General features: G+C 28.9%; 1 protein-coding gene across 5 annotated transcripts in view; it reads left to right on the top strand.

The window, feature by feature from the left end:
• Positions 1-292: 292 nt before the first annotated feature.
• The window catches only part of LOC103580550 (protein grainyhead), a 52,470-nt gene continuing 36,831 nt past the window's right edge, over positions 293-15,931 (top strand). For 3 of the 5 annotated variants that reach the window (XM_014439410.2, XM_053739750.1, XM_008562347.2), the window contains exons 1-3: positions 294-954; positions 2,139-2,347; positions 3,354-4,108. In XM_014439410.2, the coding sequence (XP_014294896.1) occupies positions 2,285-2,347; positions 3,354-4,108 (818 nt within the window). In that variant the 5' untranslated portion in view covers positions 294-954; positions 2,139-2,284. Of the gene's footprint in view, positions 955-2,138; positions 2,348-3,353; positions 4,109-15,931 lie in introns of all 5 variants that reach the window. The other 2 variants (XR_549597.2, XM_008562349.3) reach the window with 1 other exon arrangement.

Raw genomic sequence — 15,931 nt, 5'->3', positions numbered from 1 at the left:
GGAGGCTGGCTTGGGTCTTAAGATACCAACACAGGTAAGGTTTCTGCCAAGACGATAGTATGCTTGTTGTAGGGGTAATACATTACATGTAACACAGACATAGACACAGACATAGACATTCAAAGGTGATGTGAGTAGAGCTGAGGCACTTGAGCAGAAGTGGAGACGGAGGACATTCAGGTAACCAAAGTAGTGGGAGAGCAAGGGAGAGTACTACAGGTGAGATACGTTGATATTTTATCTCTTTTTAATACAACATTGGATCCTTTTGGAGTGGGATAGACACTTTGGTCCAGTAGGCGGCTAGTGCGACAAGCTTTAACCTCGTGTTCCTTATACTTTGTGTTCGCTAAAGCAAGACAGGTTCATCTGATCGTGTGTGTATATAGATATATAGGTATTTTAAAGTCCGAAGACGGTGGGTGAGAAAGGGGAAAAACGAACTCTTAGGCTTGGATGCTGGGAGTTGAGGCGGCCATGTTGTTCTTCGAGGAGAGAAGAGAAGTCTGTGTAGTGTGTACGCGACGACGTTTCGCTTCTTCATCTTTCATTTATTTAAACCATTTGTTAACATTGTTATAATTTATTTTTTTTATAAGAATTTCATTAAAGTTCATTAGCCAAAGTGCTTTTTTTTTATGTGCTACGTTATTTTTTATCCGGTAACTAAGGATCCATGAGGAGACGCTAGTCTTCAGTGATAAGTGCCTTTTTTTAGTGCTGTTTTACATTTATGATAAATTTATATTCAAGAATTTATAATTGTTCATAACATTGTTGTTTACTATGATTACTATGATGGTGTTGTGGAAAATGCGATGACAGTTACGGAAATGTGATCTAATAATTTTTTAGTTAACACTTTGGTAGTTTGTAGTTTTTTTTCTTTTTTTTTTTTTTTTTTCTGTTATTACAACATTTTTTGGATCAACTACATCACTTCTGTACACGCACGTGAGTAAATTTTTTATTTAAAACCATTTTCAAATTTTTCTATCAAAACAGCGTTTTTACAAAAAAACCGGCTAATTTTGTGGCTTTAATATTTTTATTTATTGGTTTTGGCTATATTCTGTCTTACTCAATCTGACCGGTAGTAAAAATCCCCAGAAACAAAAAAAAAAAAAACCTGGAAATGAAATTTTTTAGGAATCCACTTTCCAGAAGGGGTCTTTCAAAAAACCATTCTGGCAACTTGTTAAAACTGTCTGGAGTTAATGGAAATCACTTTCGGTAACTAAAATCCCCTGGTCACATCACAAATCACTTGCACAAACCACGAAAATGACCCTCACTACTGTCCGAATCCGAAAACTTATAATTTCGGGAAACGGTAAACGAGTCTCTTAATTTATAGAATTGCTGTTAATTGTAACAAATAGTTAATCAAAAAAAGATTAGGCTGTTGTGTGTTAAGAAGACACGTTACTTCTTGACCGTGTTTAAGAAGCAAATACATATCAGAGAAAGAGTATAGTGTATAGAGAGTAGCCAGGAGGGCGCGAGGGCGTGCGGCTACTTGAAATACAAACGGAGGTGGGTCCTTTGGAGAATCAGGTTAGACCGGCTGAACCTGCTTCATCTCCTTTTACCTCCTTCTCCTCCTGCTTGCTCAGATACACTCCGGATGGTTGATGCCTGTGTTTGCTATTACTGAATACTACTTCCACTACTGATGAGCATGCCCATGCCCATGCTCATACTCATGCTCATGCTGATGCTGATGCTACTGTTGATGTTGATATTCTGTTTCCTCTTTCTTTCACAAACAACTCTTCCGCATGTGATGATGCTAACCCCGTCGTGACCAGACACACGCCAATACCTATTTCCCGAATACCTACTTGCCAGGTTACTTTGCCAAGGTGGAGGCTAAACTTGAATGCCTGTACTGGCTGGTTCTTAAAGAGTAGAATGAAGCTGCTCTGTAACTTCTTCCTTCTTCTCATCCGTCAATGAGTTACATGAATGAAATTATACTTTTGTTTGCATAGTGGTTTCCAGTTCTGGTTTTTCGATTTATATTTAACCTTACTCTTATTTTTTTTAACCTGTTCATTTTACATACCCTTTATATATACATATATATATATTGATGGCTCAACTTGTCTTATTTGTTTTTTTCTTTTTTTCGACAGGTACAGGTGCCACTTAATGTGCCATAGACGCAGTTTCCTGTGATATTTTAAATTCCGTTGCCTAAAGACACTTTACGTCTTAATTTTTTAAACGTTTTATTAATTATTATTATTATTATTGACTTTTACTTATTTTTGTAAGAGCTATGTCGACTTGCACTGAGGACGCTGATAACTCGACTCTTCATATCCAGGACACCATGTCCCCGGTACGATCATTATTTATTTATATTTTATATATTATGTTGTAAATCACGTCATGGGTATTCTTATCGTCAGATCTTATAACTTGGGTTATTAAAATTCTCAAGTATAAAATAAGGCAGTTCATTAATAATAAAGAGTAAAGAGTATGATGTGATTCGAGACATTTAATTAGCATATTTATTTTAATATTTTAAATTAAATTGTTTTTAGAATTTGAGTAATAGGATTAAATAAATAATTTTTAAAGTTTTGGATTAAATTAATATTGTTCTTGTATCGTGGCGCCAAATACGGAATTCCTGGGCAATTAAATTAACATAATACTATAATTTATTTGATTATCTGGCTTTAAACTATTTCTGAAGTCATGCGTAAGATAAATTTACTTATTTTTTAAATTATTTTTAAATATTTGAATTATAAATTTTTTCAATATTTAAAAATCACCATAACTTTTTGATTTTTCGAGATATCAATTTTTACGAAAATTATTTTTTTGTATAGCGTAAAATTTCCTAAAAAAGTTGTTGAGAAATTTTTTTGGTGGTACTAAAATCTTAAAGATTCTAAAAGTTTAACAAATTAATTGGGCGCCATTTTTCAAATATTTATAGTATAATAATAACTATTGAATTTTTTTATAAAAATTTGATAATTTATGGCGTAATGTATAGTTTCTATAATTAGTTAAAGTTTGAATGAATGAATTCTGAGGACTAGTAGAAGGATTAATTTTTTTTTCTATTTAATGTCATTTTGACAAATATTAAAATTATAAGATTTTAAAATGCTTATAACTTTCTTAATTTTCAATTTAACATTTTTATAATATTACCTTTTTTGTAGAGCATTAAATTTAGAACAAAATTTATTGAAACTTTTTTTATGTAAAACTAAAATTTGAGCCACTACAAGTAATTTTACAAATTATCGGGCGCCACAAACTTGAAAATTTATAAATTTTCGCGCTAATTTCGCGGGAAATAACATTTAAATAAAAATTTATAGGTACAAGAAGGGCCAATATCTCCAGCGTCTTCATGCCTGAGCAATCAAAATCAAAATGACGAAGTGCTATTAGCAACAATGCAACCAGTCAATGTAATAGATCTCCACGAAACAGATCACATTCACCACAAGTACAATCATCATCATCATCATCATCAACGCCATCATCACCAACCACATCACCAAACCCATCACCAGCATCATCCACACCATCACCATCAAGATGATGACGAGGAAGAAAATGGCCGCAGTCCACAGTCAAGTCCATCAACCGGACTCGGGCATAAAATGATCGACCTAATTTATAACGATGGTCAAAAAACCGTAATGTATACTCACGACAAAGAAATAATATACGAAAATGAAGCAGATCGTGTTCAGGTCGTCGAGTATCCACCGCCAGCTCCTTCGCCATCACCACCAGCTACCCCACAGTCAACGCGCAATCTCGTTAACGTTCGTCACGCTGTTACGACAAATGTTACTAACGCCGCGACCTTGCATTTGCATCATTATCCTCAATTGCAATTACATCAGCACGATGACGATGACCTACCACGTGCCGTAGTGACAGCTGTTGGTTCTGGATCCACCGGTCCTGGTTCCGTCACTGGAAATGGTACCGCTGTTTCTGTACCAGTTAATACAACAACAACTGTTTTAGTACTATCCGAACTTGTTGCTGCTGATCCATCAACTGGTACCTCAGAACTTGGTCTAACAACTTCTGGACCTACCGCAACACTTCGTACTGGGTAAGTTTTTTATTTTATATTATTATTATTATTAACATGATGATTATTTTTTTTTTATTGAACGTTTTTTTTTTAAATGATGTGAGCGTACGCGAGAATGTATGATTAATAATTGTAATTTTATAATATATTCCACCTACCCAACGGCTTCACTTCAAACGATGCTCCTCCTCTTGATAGTCGATACACTGTTATTATAAATATTCAAACGTTAATAACCATTAAACTTTATGAACATGATATTGGATGATATTTTTATGTCTGTAAATGTGCGCAAATTTGTGTGCGTGTATGATGAAAAAATGATCGTGATGATGATAGTTTGTATGAGTAGAAGAGTAGATAGACGTTTAAGTAATTAAAAATCTATAGTAATTACTGTAGAATTATTATGTTGGTAAATTAATATATTCTTTCGAAAAGTCAATGATTTTTTGAATAAATAATGAGGTAATAAATAGGATTTGAGAATGAGGGGTAAATTGGTCATTAGAAATAAGTTAATGGTTAAGGAAATTTTTAAATGCCCCCCCCCCCCTTGTTAATTTATTCAATGACCTTGGGCTGTAATAACTATATTAAAATTGTGTTAATTTATTAAAAAATAATTAAAGCAATAACTCAAAAAGAAAAACGACGTACATTGAGAGAAAAAATTGTATGTATTGAACAAATGTTTTTTTAATCTAAGAAATAAATTTGTTAAAAATTTGTAATAAAGCTACTTTTTAAATGAAGAACTTACGATATTTTTCGTAGGAATTAGTAGAAAAAAAAGTTTACTTAATAAAAAACAATATGTTTTTAAGAAGGGCTTGCACTTTTTTCTTTATTACACTCAAGTCCACAAATGGTACTATCTTTGTTGCACTTGCGCAGTAAATGAAAACTTTGGCCGAGTTTTTCTTTTAAACAAACGAATATTATCAAAAAATTAAAGTGCGCTTCACTAGAATAGATAGTAGTGCATCAATGTGCAGTCTGTATACACTGAGAGAAAAGTGCTTAGTAACCTGAACTATGCAGCGACAGATATAAAAATATAGTCTCCCTAACCAATTTTTATTGTTACTGGAACTATGTACTAGTGTGAATCAGCACGGAAAAATAGTTACATTAACTAAATTTAAGAAACCATTTTTGCCTTATTATGGTCACTACAAAACTTTAATCATTCTAAAACAAGGCTTAGTAGTGAACACAATATAATCTTTATCGTTGGCTCAATTAACATAAAATAGATTCAGTAACTACGTTAGCTTAGTGACTGTGTGATAGTTGGTAGGAATAATTTTAATAGTTGACACAACTAAGAATTTAGTTGTCGTCTCATACAATATCATTTATTTAGTTCCTTTTACTACTGACAAAAGTATCAACCGTACTATTTCATGTTACTTCTCTAAACAGTCGATTTCTAGTTAATTTAATAATTATAGAATATTTCTGCTGACTAGTAATCAAATTTAAAAAAAAATTCAAAAGAGAATATCGTTATAAATACCATTAATATTTAGTTTCCCTGCCTCTAAATTGCATTGCTAATGCCAAAAGTGCGTATTGCTGAACATAAGCCAAAGAAGCGTATCAAACATGTTTTTTTTTGCTTATCAGTTCCGAATCGTTAAACATGTGGGGGTCGATTAAAAAAGTGAAAAAAAAAAATTTTTTTATACCAAAAGGGCGTGTAAAAATTTTTTGTTGCTTAGATAATTCCCTCCAAATACGTGTGGCTTTTGAGCCAAAGTCGTAGCGTGTTTCGCCGTACTTGAAGTCGTGGCGTATTTTGGCTCAACTCAAACTAAGTTGACTCACAGGTTTCTTTTTATCAGTGTGTAGAGAAACTCAAATTTGAAAGCCGAGTTTATAAGTTTTCATAACGTACAAATAAATAACCTTATGAGTTAGAAACCCTTTATAGCAAAATAATCAGACAAGATGTTTGAATCGAAGCAGTTTCACGATTTTCATATTATAAAATAATTCCAGCTATTAATATTAATCCTACATATATTGTTAAATTATCTGCTGTTTTTGAGAATTATAAATACACAGAAAAAACAGATAATTTGAATCCTGAAATTTTATTAAAAATCGATTCGGGAATTCAAAATTTTCTTGCCCTAAATAAATAATTATCTTGAAATTTTTATTTTTAATTCAAATATTTTTTCTCAAGTTAACATATTCTTATGCTTAAAGCGAAGAATTTTTACTTGTTACAAAAGTTTTTATTTCTTAATATTAGATATTTTTTTGAAGCAAGATATATGAGTTTTTGAAGCAAGATATACGAGTTTTTGTAACAATCTGCACTGTTTTGTTTGAAGAATATAAAATTTATCGCAATGAGTACTATTATTTATTGTGATTTCTTCAGTCGAAAAAAACGTTATTAAAAATTTTCAATAAATTTATTTCTTGGATCCAGAATTCAGTTTTTCAGTAAAAATAACTTTTTCTCTGTGTAGTCGTAATTTCTTAAGAATTTAAATTTAAAAAGAAAAATATGTACCAATGTACCAAAATTTTGAAACTAAATTCCAGTAAAATCTTCATGTCAAATTACAATTTAAAATTTTTTTGCTGAAAATTTATTTTGGAATTTTTTTTGAATAAGTAATTTAAAACTAGCAAGAAATTTTTTAAAATCTAAATCCTAAAGAAATTAAATGACAACGTTGTCTTTTCTTTAAGTAATGTTTTATTTTTTTTAATAAAATTTTAATACAGTAATAAAAATTAAAAGTCATCGGACATTTCAAAAAAGTATGAGGGTGGGAGAGGAGGGGGGCACTATCTCAGATTGCCATTTAATTGTAAAAGATTTTTCCGAAGCCGATTAGTTATATGGAATTCGATAGTTTAGTATCTCAAAATTAGTAAGTGAAGAGGGCTTAATATAAGTGCATATTCAGTACCTCCTAATTATATCACTGTCTCACTCGGTGCTTACTTTTGATACATAGTAATTCTTAGTAAATTTTTACTAACAGTAATTTTTTACTGATTCGCCTTAAAAAACTTAACGAGTGAACATAAAAATCTTAAGTATCACTAATAATAAAAAAATTTTCGGCCATAAATAAAAATAAAAATAATTACAAGTCCGGTATCAAATTTTAAATGTTTATTCATTTTTTTTATTAAAAAATGAAAATGTTAATTTTACGCTACTAGAAGTTTGTTACGCGCACATACGCACGCGCATCGGTAATTTTATCATCGAATTTAATAAATCAGTCATGGTTAGACATCGATATATGAATATCCCCCAGTTGACGATTAACCATCGGGCTGTAAATTTAAAAATAACCAATAAAGAATCAGACCTCATTTTTTTCGATCTTTGATAACTAACTTTAATTATTTATTTTTATTCAGAGGATAATATTTATCTATATAATATATTATCTTTCGCAAAAGAAAAAATTTCTAAGTATTTTTTTAACCTTAGTATATTTATTTATATGTATAATAATTTTATAAAACACGACATCCCCAAGAATGAAAGATAAATTTTTAAATTAATGATTTTAAAATGAAATTTCTTTCCATTTTTATACAACTGCACTTTTCTATATACATATATATGTATATATAATAAAGGAACGGTGTATCTTGGAGATTTTTAAGCAGTTTAAGTTTTTAAAATACTGTAGATGAAGGTCGACAGCAATTTGATTCTTTTTCTTATGACGTCTTTAAATACACGTGTAAAAGAGATAGTTTACGTATATATATGTACGTGTTAATGTGTTCGTGTGTATGTTAAAAAATAAAAAAAATAAAGAAAAGGAAAAAGCTTAAAGATAGTATATAATAATAATAATAATAGTCATAATGATAAAAAAAATATATATATATATATATATTTGTAGGGACGAATCGGTATTTGTGATTCGCGTATAGTAGAGAAGAGAGAAAAGATTAAACGACTTTGTAGAGATGGTTTAAGAGTGAAACAGTAATAATCCGCCGGATCTTTTTATTATTGCTGTTAATTTTTTTATACTTATTTTTTTTTTCTATCACAAAATTCACATTCCCTTTCACTTCAATCTTCCATATATATGTTGGATGCTGTCTCTTATATTTTCGTTGATTAATAAAACGTATAAACTGATGACGATATTTATTTTTTAAAAAATTATTTGTTTTTTTTTTCTTAATATTTTAATTTTTATATTACACATTATTATAAATTATATATGTGTGCATATATACTATATAATTTTTATTGAAATTATTTTTTCAAGGTTTTTTTTCTTTTAAATAAATATAAATCTTTGACATTTTTAATAAACTTTTTTTAAAAATATTTTTATCTTAGTGAAAAATTATCGTAATTAAAATGTTTAGAATAAACATTTTTTTTTTTAATTTTATGGTTTAATCTTAAAAAAAGTTTCAATAATTAGAGCTGTCATTTTTAATTTTCAAACCCTGAGAAAAATTAAAAACTTTTTTTTTCTATTGATTAATTTTTAATTTTATTATTTATTTTTTTTGTGTTTCTTAGAAAAATCATTAAGCGGGACTCAAATTATTTAAATAAATTTTTTTAACTTCCTATAATAATTTGAATCTAAGTTCAAACCCTAAAGTTAATTATAAATTCTTTAATAGGGACAAGTAAAATTTTTTCGGTATTTTTAAATTAAAAGAAAACAAAAAAAAAGTTGGATGGAAAATTAGAGAAAAGGAACTTTTTGTTAAATTGCATTATAATCCAAGTGTCAAGAAAAAAAAACTTTTGTTCTCCCTTTTCATTTCATCCTTGACCGCATCTCGCCCCTTTTTAAAATCCCCCTCCTTATTTAATTCACTCAGGTCCTCGTGAAATTTTTTTGCTCCTCGTCGGCCTTAACTCTGCCTCCAATCCCATGACAGGACAGGTAGTTTCCACGTTATCGTTTTTTAAATTTATTTATTTTATTTTATTTCATTTATATTTAAACGTTTTTTAGTAAAAGACAGTAAAGAGAAAAATATTAAGACAAACAAACTTTAAAGAAATTTTATTTTTAATATAAAAAGAGCATAAAAAAAAAAAAAAAACTTACGACGCATCAGAATGGAAGAAAATTTATTCGTGTGTTGATATCAATGGACGGTTGAGAACCTGGTGGATTCTTCCATTCCATGGTATAGGTTCGGATCTCTTCCATCCACGTGATTCATCGTATGCCTAAAATAGAAATGATCGTCATGATTACGCGGTTTTTTTCAGAAAAAAAGATAATAATAAATTTTTTTTTTTTAATAAAATTGTTTTTTAACTAAATCTCGAGCTTTTAGTTATCAATTTTATCATTATTATTATTATTATTATAGTTATTGTTATAATGTTAGTATTCGAAAATTCATAAAACAAAAAATAAATCCGAGGGTAGAATATTTAAATGTAAATGTGAATTTTGATATTTGTTTGTTTTATTTGCTTGGTTATATTCAAATTGATGAATAACAAACGTTCTTTAAAATTTGCTGATTGAATATCGAGTAAATGATTTTTTATTCATTTCATTCCCTTGAAGGGAAATTTTCTCCGAGGGGAATTTATTTTAACATTAAAACTCCAGATCGAAGTGGATATGGATTGAAATAAAATTCGTGTCACTTTGAAATCACTTCGGCTAAAATAAAAAAATCCCTATTGATTCCATAGGCAGAGTGATTTTTTTAACATCTGGAACTCTGAGTGACGGAGGGAATTTTGATTGAGGTAAATTCCGTATTAGCTTCAGATTTTTTAGTCTATAAAAATATGACAATAATTCGTACGTACGAATAATTTATAAATTTCAAATTCGAAATATAAATTGAATAGTTTGAATGGTGTTCGGAAAAAAATCGTGTTGCTAAAATAATATATCGTAACTGATATTAAAATAGTATCAAAAGTGAAATACTAATCTAGAACCACAGTGATACGAATTTTGAATCAGTTTTCGCGCATGCTCATACCAACTGTTGGATGTAAATAGTGACGGTTAAAGTGTATTAGATTTTTATTTTCAGATTGATCATTTTCATTTTTAATTTCATTTATTGCTCCTCAAGTGCGACTGCGTGGTTTGTGCCTTACGCTCGAATTCGTTTTTAACTAATTCATTCACTTTAAATCATCTTTACACTTTTTTGATTACACTAAAATGGGTTAAATTGTATTCTAGTACACGCAGATAATTTTTTAGTAAAAATTACCCATTATAAACTTTGGTAGGGAAGAGTGGGGTCGATTCAACCAAAAATACTTTGACTTTTTTTTTTTATATGAATAAAAGCAAGATGATAACTTTTTTTTTTTACAAAATTATAATTTATTATATAGACTATCACTTCTCATAAGCACATAACGTAACGAATGATGAAAATTATCAATAAATACGAAATTGTACAATTGCATCAAATGGTTCAATCGTCCCCTTTGCGGGAGCAATTGAACTGCTAGTCGGGGACAATTGAACCAAGAGTATTAGAACCAAAAATGAATGACTTTAATGAATAATTTACTATTCATTACAGCATAAAACTAAAATTACAACACTTCTAATAATATTGATTATTTTATATAACATTATATGTTATAACAATCACTTTTAAAACTTCTTTCAATATAATTATTTTTTTTCTTGGTTAGTTTAGCTTGTTTTCACATTCTGTCAAGATGCGCGCGCATGTCGGATTACTCACAGTGTGATTCGTGTGGTTCAACCGTCCCCGAGAGTACTGGTTCAATTGACCCCATATGATTTTATTGAAATAATTAGTTTAAAAAAAAATATTCAAGAACTATTATACTAGAAGTAAAGCTAGAAATTTATGACTAATATATGTAAGAAGGTATTACAAAAAAATTTTAAGATTTCATTTGAAAATTAAAAAATTATTAAACAATTTGCCAAGAGCTAAAATCAAAGTTTAGATACCTAAAAACACAAAAACTTGAATTTTTAAAAATTAAATCACTATATTGGTTCGAAATTTTGATCAGACTAAGGTTTAGTGTATTAATATATAATTCCAAGAGGACGACTCATTTTTATATTTTTTTCGATTTTTCAAGCTTACTGGTTCAATTGCCCGTTGGTTCAATTGACTCCACTCTCCTCTACGGTAAGGAGATTTAGCCAGTAACTAAATTTTTACTTATGTTGTTAGTAGAAATTGCATTTCATCTACATGCTATCGAGTAGTATATTTCATAATGTTCATGGGAAAAATTTACATATTTGCCACATGACCTCACAGTATCAAACTTTTTTGATAATTCTTACTAAAAAATTTCTCTACGTGTACAAACATAATTTATTAAAAAATAATGTCGTCCTGATATTAAGTTGATTCATTATTTCATTGATTTAAAAGGAATTATTTTGATCTAAGAAACCAGTGCTGTCAGATGTCCAGTGCGAATCGTCGGAAGCACGATAACTTTCGAAAAAGATAATAAATAATTCGAATTTTTAATTTCCCGCTAAGAAAATTGAAAATTTTCACAAAAATTCAGGAAGTTGTTGGTTTCGGTCCGATTATCGAAAATCGAGTTTTCAACAGATCTCGGCGCTTTGAGGTCTTAAGAAGCGATACTGACTATTTTCAAGATGATGTCCGTTTTGTTTAATTGTTTAATTGTAATTAATAAAAAACTTAAAACCTGTAGATCATGAAAAATTTAGCTGCTATTTTTTATTTTTATTATTATTAATATTTTTTTTTCACCGCACCAACTACTGGCAGCAGCAGTAGTGCAGTGACAGTAGTATTAAAAAAAAAAAAAAAACCATTCCGCAATCGGAATGAAAATACATTTCTCATCATTTATTTATTAATTTTCAAGCTTTCCGATAAAGATAAATTAAAAAAAAAATTTTTTTAATCATTTTTTATGAATTTCGATGTCATCAAAATATATAAAGAAATCGTCTGAACGGCAAATTGAGTAACAGAAAATGAAGCTAATGAGAAAAGCTTCAAACTATCTTGAATGATGATACACAATAGTGCATAGTGTATCATATGAGTTTTGCTTTCAACTTTCTTTATACATAAAATAGCAGAAGATGATTTTTTTCTGAAATTTGAAAAATTTCTAATAACTATAACTTCTAAACTATTCAACCGATTTTGCTTATTTTCGAACTTGATCAAGCAATCAAATAATACATTTGTTTTTTTTTTTCACTATTGATACATCATTAGAGGTTTGTTTTGACTGTTTTAAACTTGTTAATAAAGTAATTTGCTTATAATTTAAAAAAAAAATTTTTCATAGTGTAGCCAATATTAATATCAAATATTCTCAGGATATATAATTGCAATATTTGGAAAGTCTCTAGCATTTTTTAGAATATTAGCCGAGGGTAGAAAAATTCTTAGTCTCCCCTATTAGCTATTTTATCCGAAAGTTGATGGCAGCTTGAAAATTCAATTTACCTGAAATCTGTTGCCGGAATTTGATGAAAAATTTACAGCAAAAGTTAGAAAGAAAAGTTTTCGGTTAATTTTTCGATAATTTGTACAGTATTTTACCTTTATATTGTCTTAGAAAACAGATTTATAAAATTCGACGAATAGTTGCTGTCAAATTGAATGTCAATTTGTTCATCAATTTAAAATTCAATTTGCTTGAAACTTCCTTCCGGAATTTGACGGAAAATTGAAAAGTTTATTTTTGCTAAGCAATCCTGGCTATTAGAGTCAAAAATTATCATTGGTCTTCGAGAAAAACCATTTCGAAATTCTCGTTTACTCTACGGGTGCAACAAAGATCGTTCTGTTTATTTTCCCAAATAAATATCATAAACAAATAATAAACCAATATCCGTATCTTTGTATAATAAACTCAAAAATATTCACTGGTAGTGCGCATATTTAAAATACAGTTACTCGCATACATAAACTCGACTGCATAAACAGTAAATTGATGCATAAGGGTTTCGAAGTTGTTTTATTTACAAAATAACCACAAGATGTAGACACAGACTACTTGTGTGTAGTCTTTAGCTTTAGTAGTTTATTATTATTAATATTATTATTATTATCATTATTATTAGTGTTATTGTTGTTATTTGGTTGGCCTCTTGGTTACCAGAGTACGAACTCGGAACTTGTGTTACACTCTCAGGCCGGATAGACAGGTTGTCCAGATTCCACGGAAGGTCGTTCGCTTTGCTTACATATACCCGAGTCTTTTCATCAGCATCTGACTCGAGACTAACGCCCGACGGCATTTATATATCTTTGAATAATAATAACAATAATAATCATAATAATAATGATAATTTACGCAGGCTTCATAAATGTGACACTTTCGAATTTCAAATTTCCCGCGATTTTTTTTAAATTTTTAAATGAGATTGGAATTATTGTTACTATTGTGGTGCATTGTATGTAATGTATAAATATATATTATATATCTATATATATATATGAGTAAATAAATAATTATAAAAAAAAATTTTATAATATTTCTGCGCGTGGTCTGGATTTTGCGCGCGCCGTGGGCAGACACGGGTTGTATAAAAGGTACGCGGAGAGAAAGCGACGGAATTTCTTTTTTTTATTTCAAACTACAGACTGTCTCGTTCTCTTTCTCTCTTTAGAGACATATTACAAGAGTTAATAAAATAAAAATTTTTTTAGCAAGCTTTTAATCTGGATTACGACAGTAATATTTTTTTCTTTTTTTAACCTTCGATTTTTTCAAATTTTTTTTTTATGAACAATTGTGGGCAATTGAGATTTGTGGTGAGGGGGAGGGGGAATAGAATTGAGTGTGTAAGATGGAGAAGGTTAGAATTAACCGGATATGAAGAGCAGTGGTCAGATATCATATTTCTTTTCTTCACTCTAGTCATCTTCTTGGTTGTCGTTGTCATTTAATAATAAAAAATAATCTTTTTACACAAAATGGCGGTACAATTGAAATTAACCAGGTATTCATACGAAATTTTATTGTTGGTTTTAAAATCGTCATTTGATGTTCAGTTACTTTTCAAAAATTCAGAAGACTGAATTTTTGGTAAAATTTATATGAAATTTTTTTTTAAGAAAGTTTGAAATATAAATTTTGTTGGGAGTTTTTTTGTATGCAGAAAAAAAGGACAACTTAAGAAATATTTTCTTGGCCCAAAAAATATTTTTTACAATTTTGAAGGAAAGCCATAATTTCGTTGGTTCAAAAAAATGTTTTTCAATCAAGAATTTTCCTTTTTAAATTAAAAAAATTTTGTTTTTTCCTATTGCTAAAAATATTCTTAGGCAAAAGTATCTATTTGCACTAAGATCCTTTTTTGACTTAAACAAATGACATTTTTTTTTTCAAATAATTATTTGACAAAAATAAATCAAAAAACGTTTGTGAAAAATAAAATATTTTCGAAAAAAAAACTGCTGAATTCTTTTATATTTGAAACCACTAAAGTTTCTTGCCAACATCCATTTAAAACTTAAATTGAACGATTTGTTTATTAAAAACAAAAAAAAAAAAAAACAATTTTTAATTTTTCAGTAAATAAATTTTTTTTTCCAAATTATTACGACCAAAAAGACCAATTTCTTCAGTCACAAAATAACTTCACTGAAAATGTTAAATAAATAAATTTTTTGAATTACGAATAAATTTTTTGTAAAAAACAATTTTTTTCTTAAAAAAAAAAAAAAAATGAAATATCCATTTTACCTGATAAAATATCGTTTATAAATCGACATAGACATTATGTTAGAAATCTAATAGAGAAAAGGAAGTGTGCCATGTCTATAATAACTAAAACCTCTATATCTATCTGTCGGTCGGGATAAGCAGCCTCTTGAAGAGCGCGAGGTCCATGAACGACCGGCGTACAAGTGATAAAAAAAAGAGAGGAAGAGAGAAAGAGTAAGAAATATTCCACGATAAAAAGATAGACCGAGAGAGAATAAAATGTCATGATGGAGAAAAGGAGAGCAAAACGGAGACAGGGCGTGGTCCAGCCTTGCTCTTACTTATTATTATATTTATTCCTTGCACGTTATTGCCAATGCGGGGGCAATGAAGTTACCTTTTTTTACCCTCACTTATTTTTATTTAAATATATATTTTTTATTTTACCTCCGTGGTCCATGACTTCTACTTATACACCGATGTAAGAGATTGCAAACATGCGGATGCCTGACATGAGTTTGTGTTTTTTTATTTTTTTTACCAACTTAATTTTTCTTGTGCAAGAGAAATTCGGTTCCCAATAATTGATAAATTTTATAAATTATTTATATGCCGGTGAATCGACAATAAAAGAAAAAGAAATAAATGAAAAAAATTAAATTAAATTAAATATAAAGTAAAATAAATAAATAATGATCTGGGAAATCGATACGAATTTCACTGATTTAATTGATCATCCGCCTTTTTTTTTATTGTCGTTTTCACAAGCCATTGAGAGAAGCGAGATAATTTTTTTAGCGTTTTTGAAACTTAGAAAATCGTAACCATTAACGACTTAGTTGGAAAATTGATCTCGATCTTGCGCTCCATCTCACTTTATTAAGTCTGCAGTGGCTACAGTCAAGGTGTATTTCTACGGCCGTTAATAAATTCCGATGTCCATTTTATAAAATGGAGAATTGTTTAAGAGTTTCTAATGGTATTAATTTTTATTATATTGATAATAATGGATTTTTTAATTTTTTATAATTTAAATTTAAAATTAAAAATTTATGTAATAATACAATTTAAATTTATCGAAATTGCGATGATAAAATTTCAATTTTTCTTAAAAAAATATTAAATTTTTCAGTATCATTGAAAATAATTTTGAATTTTGGATTTCAATGAGA

The sequence above is a fragment of the Microplitis demolitor genome, chromosome 6, assembly GCF_026212275.2.
Source record: "Microplitis demolitor isolate Queensland-Clemson2020A chromosome 6, iyMicDemo2.1a, whole genome shotgun sequence".
Taxonomy (NCBI): Eukaryota; Metazoa; Arthropoda; class Insecta; order Hymenoptera; family Braconidae; genus Microplitis; species Microplitis demolitor.
Note: the sequence above shows the minus strand (reverse complement) of the source record. Positions and strands in the feature narration are given on the sequence as shown.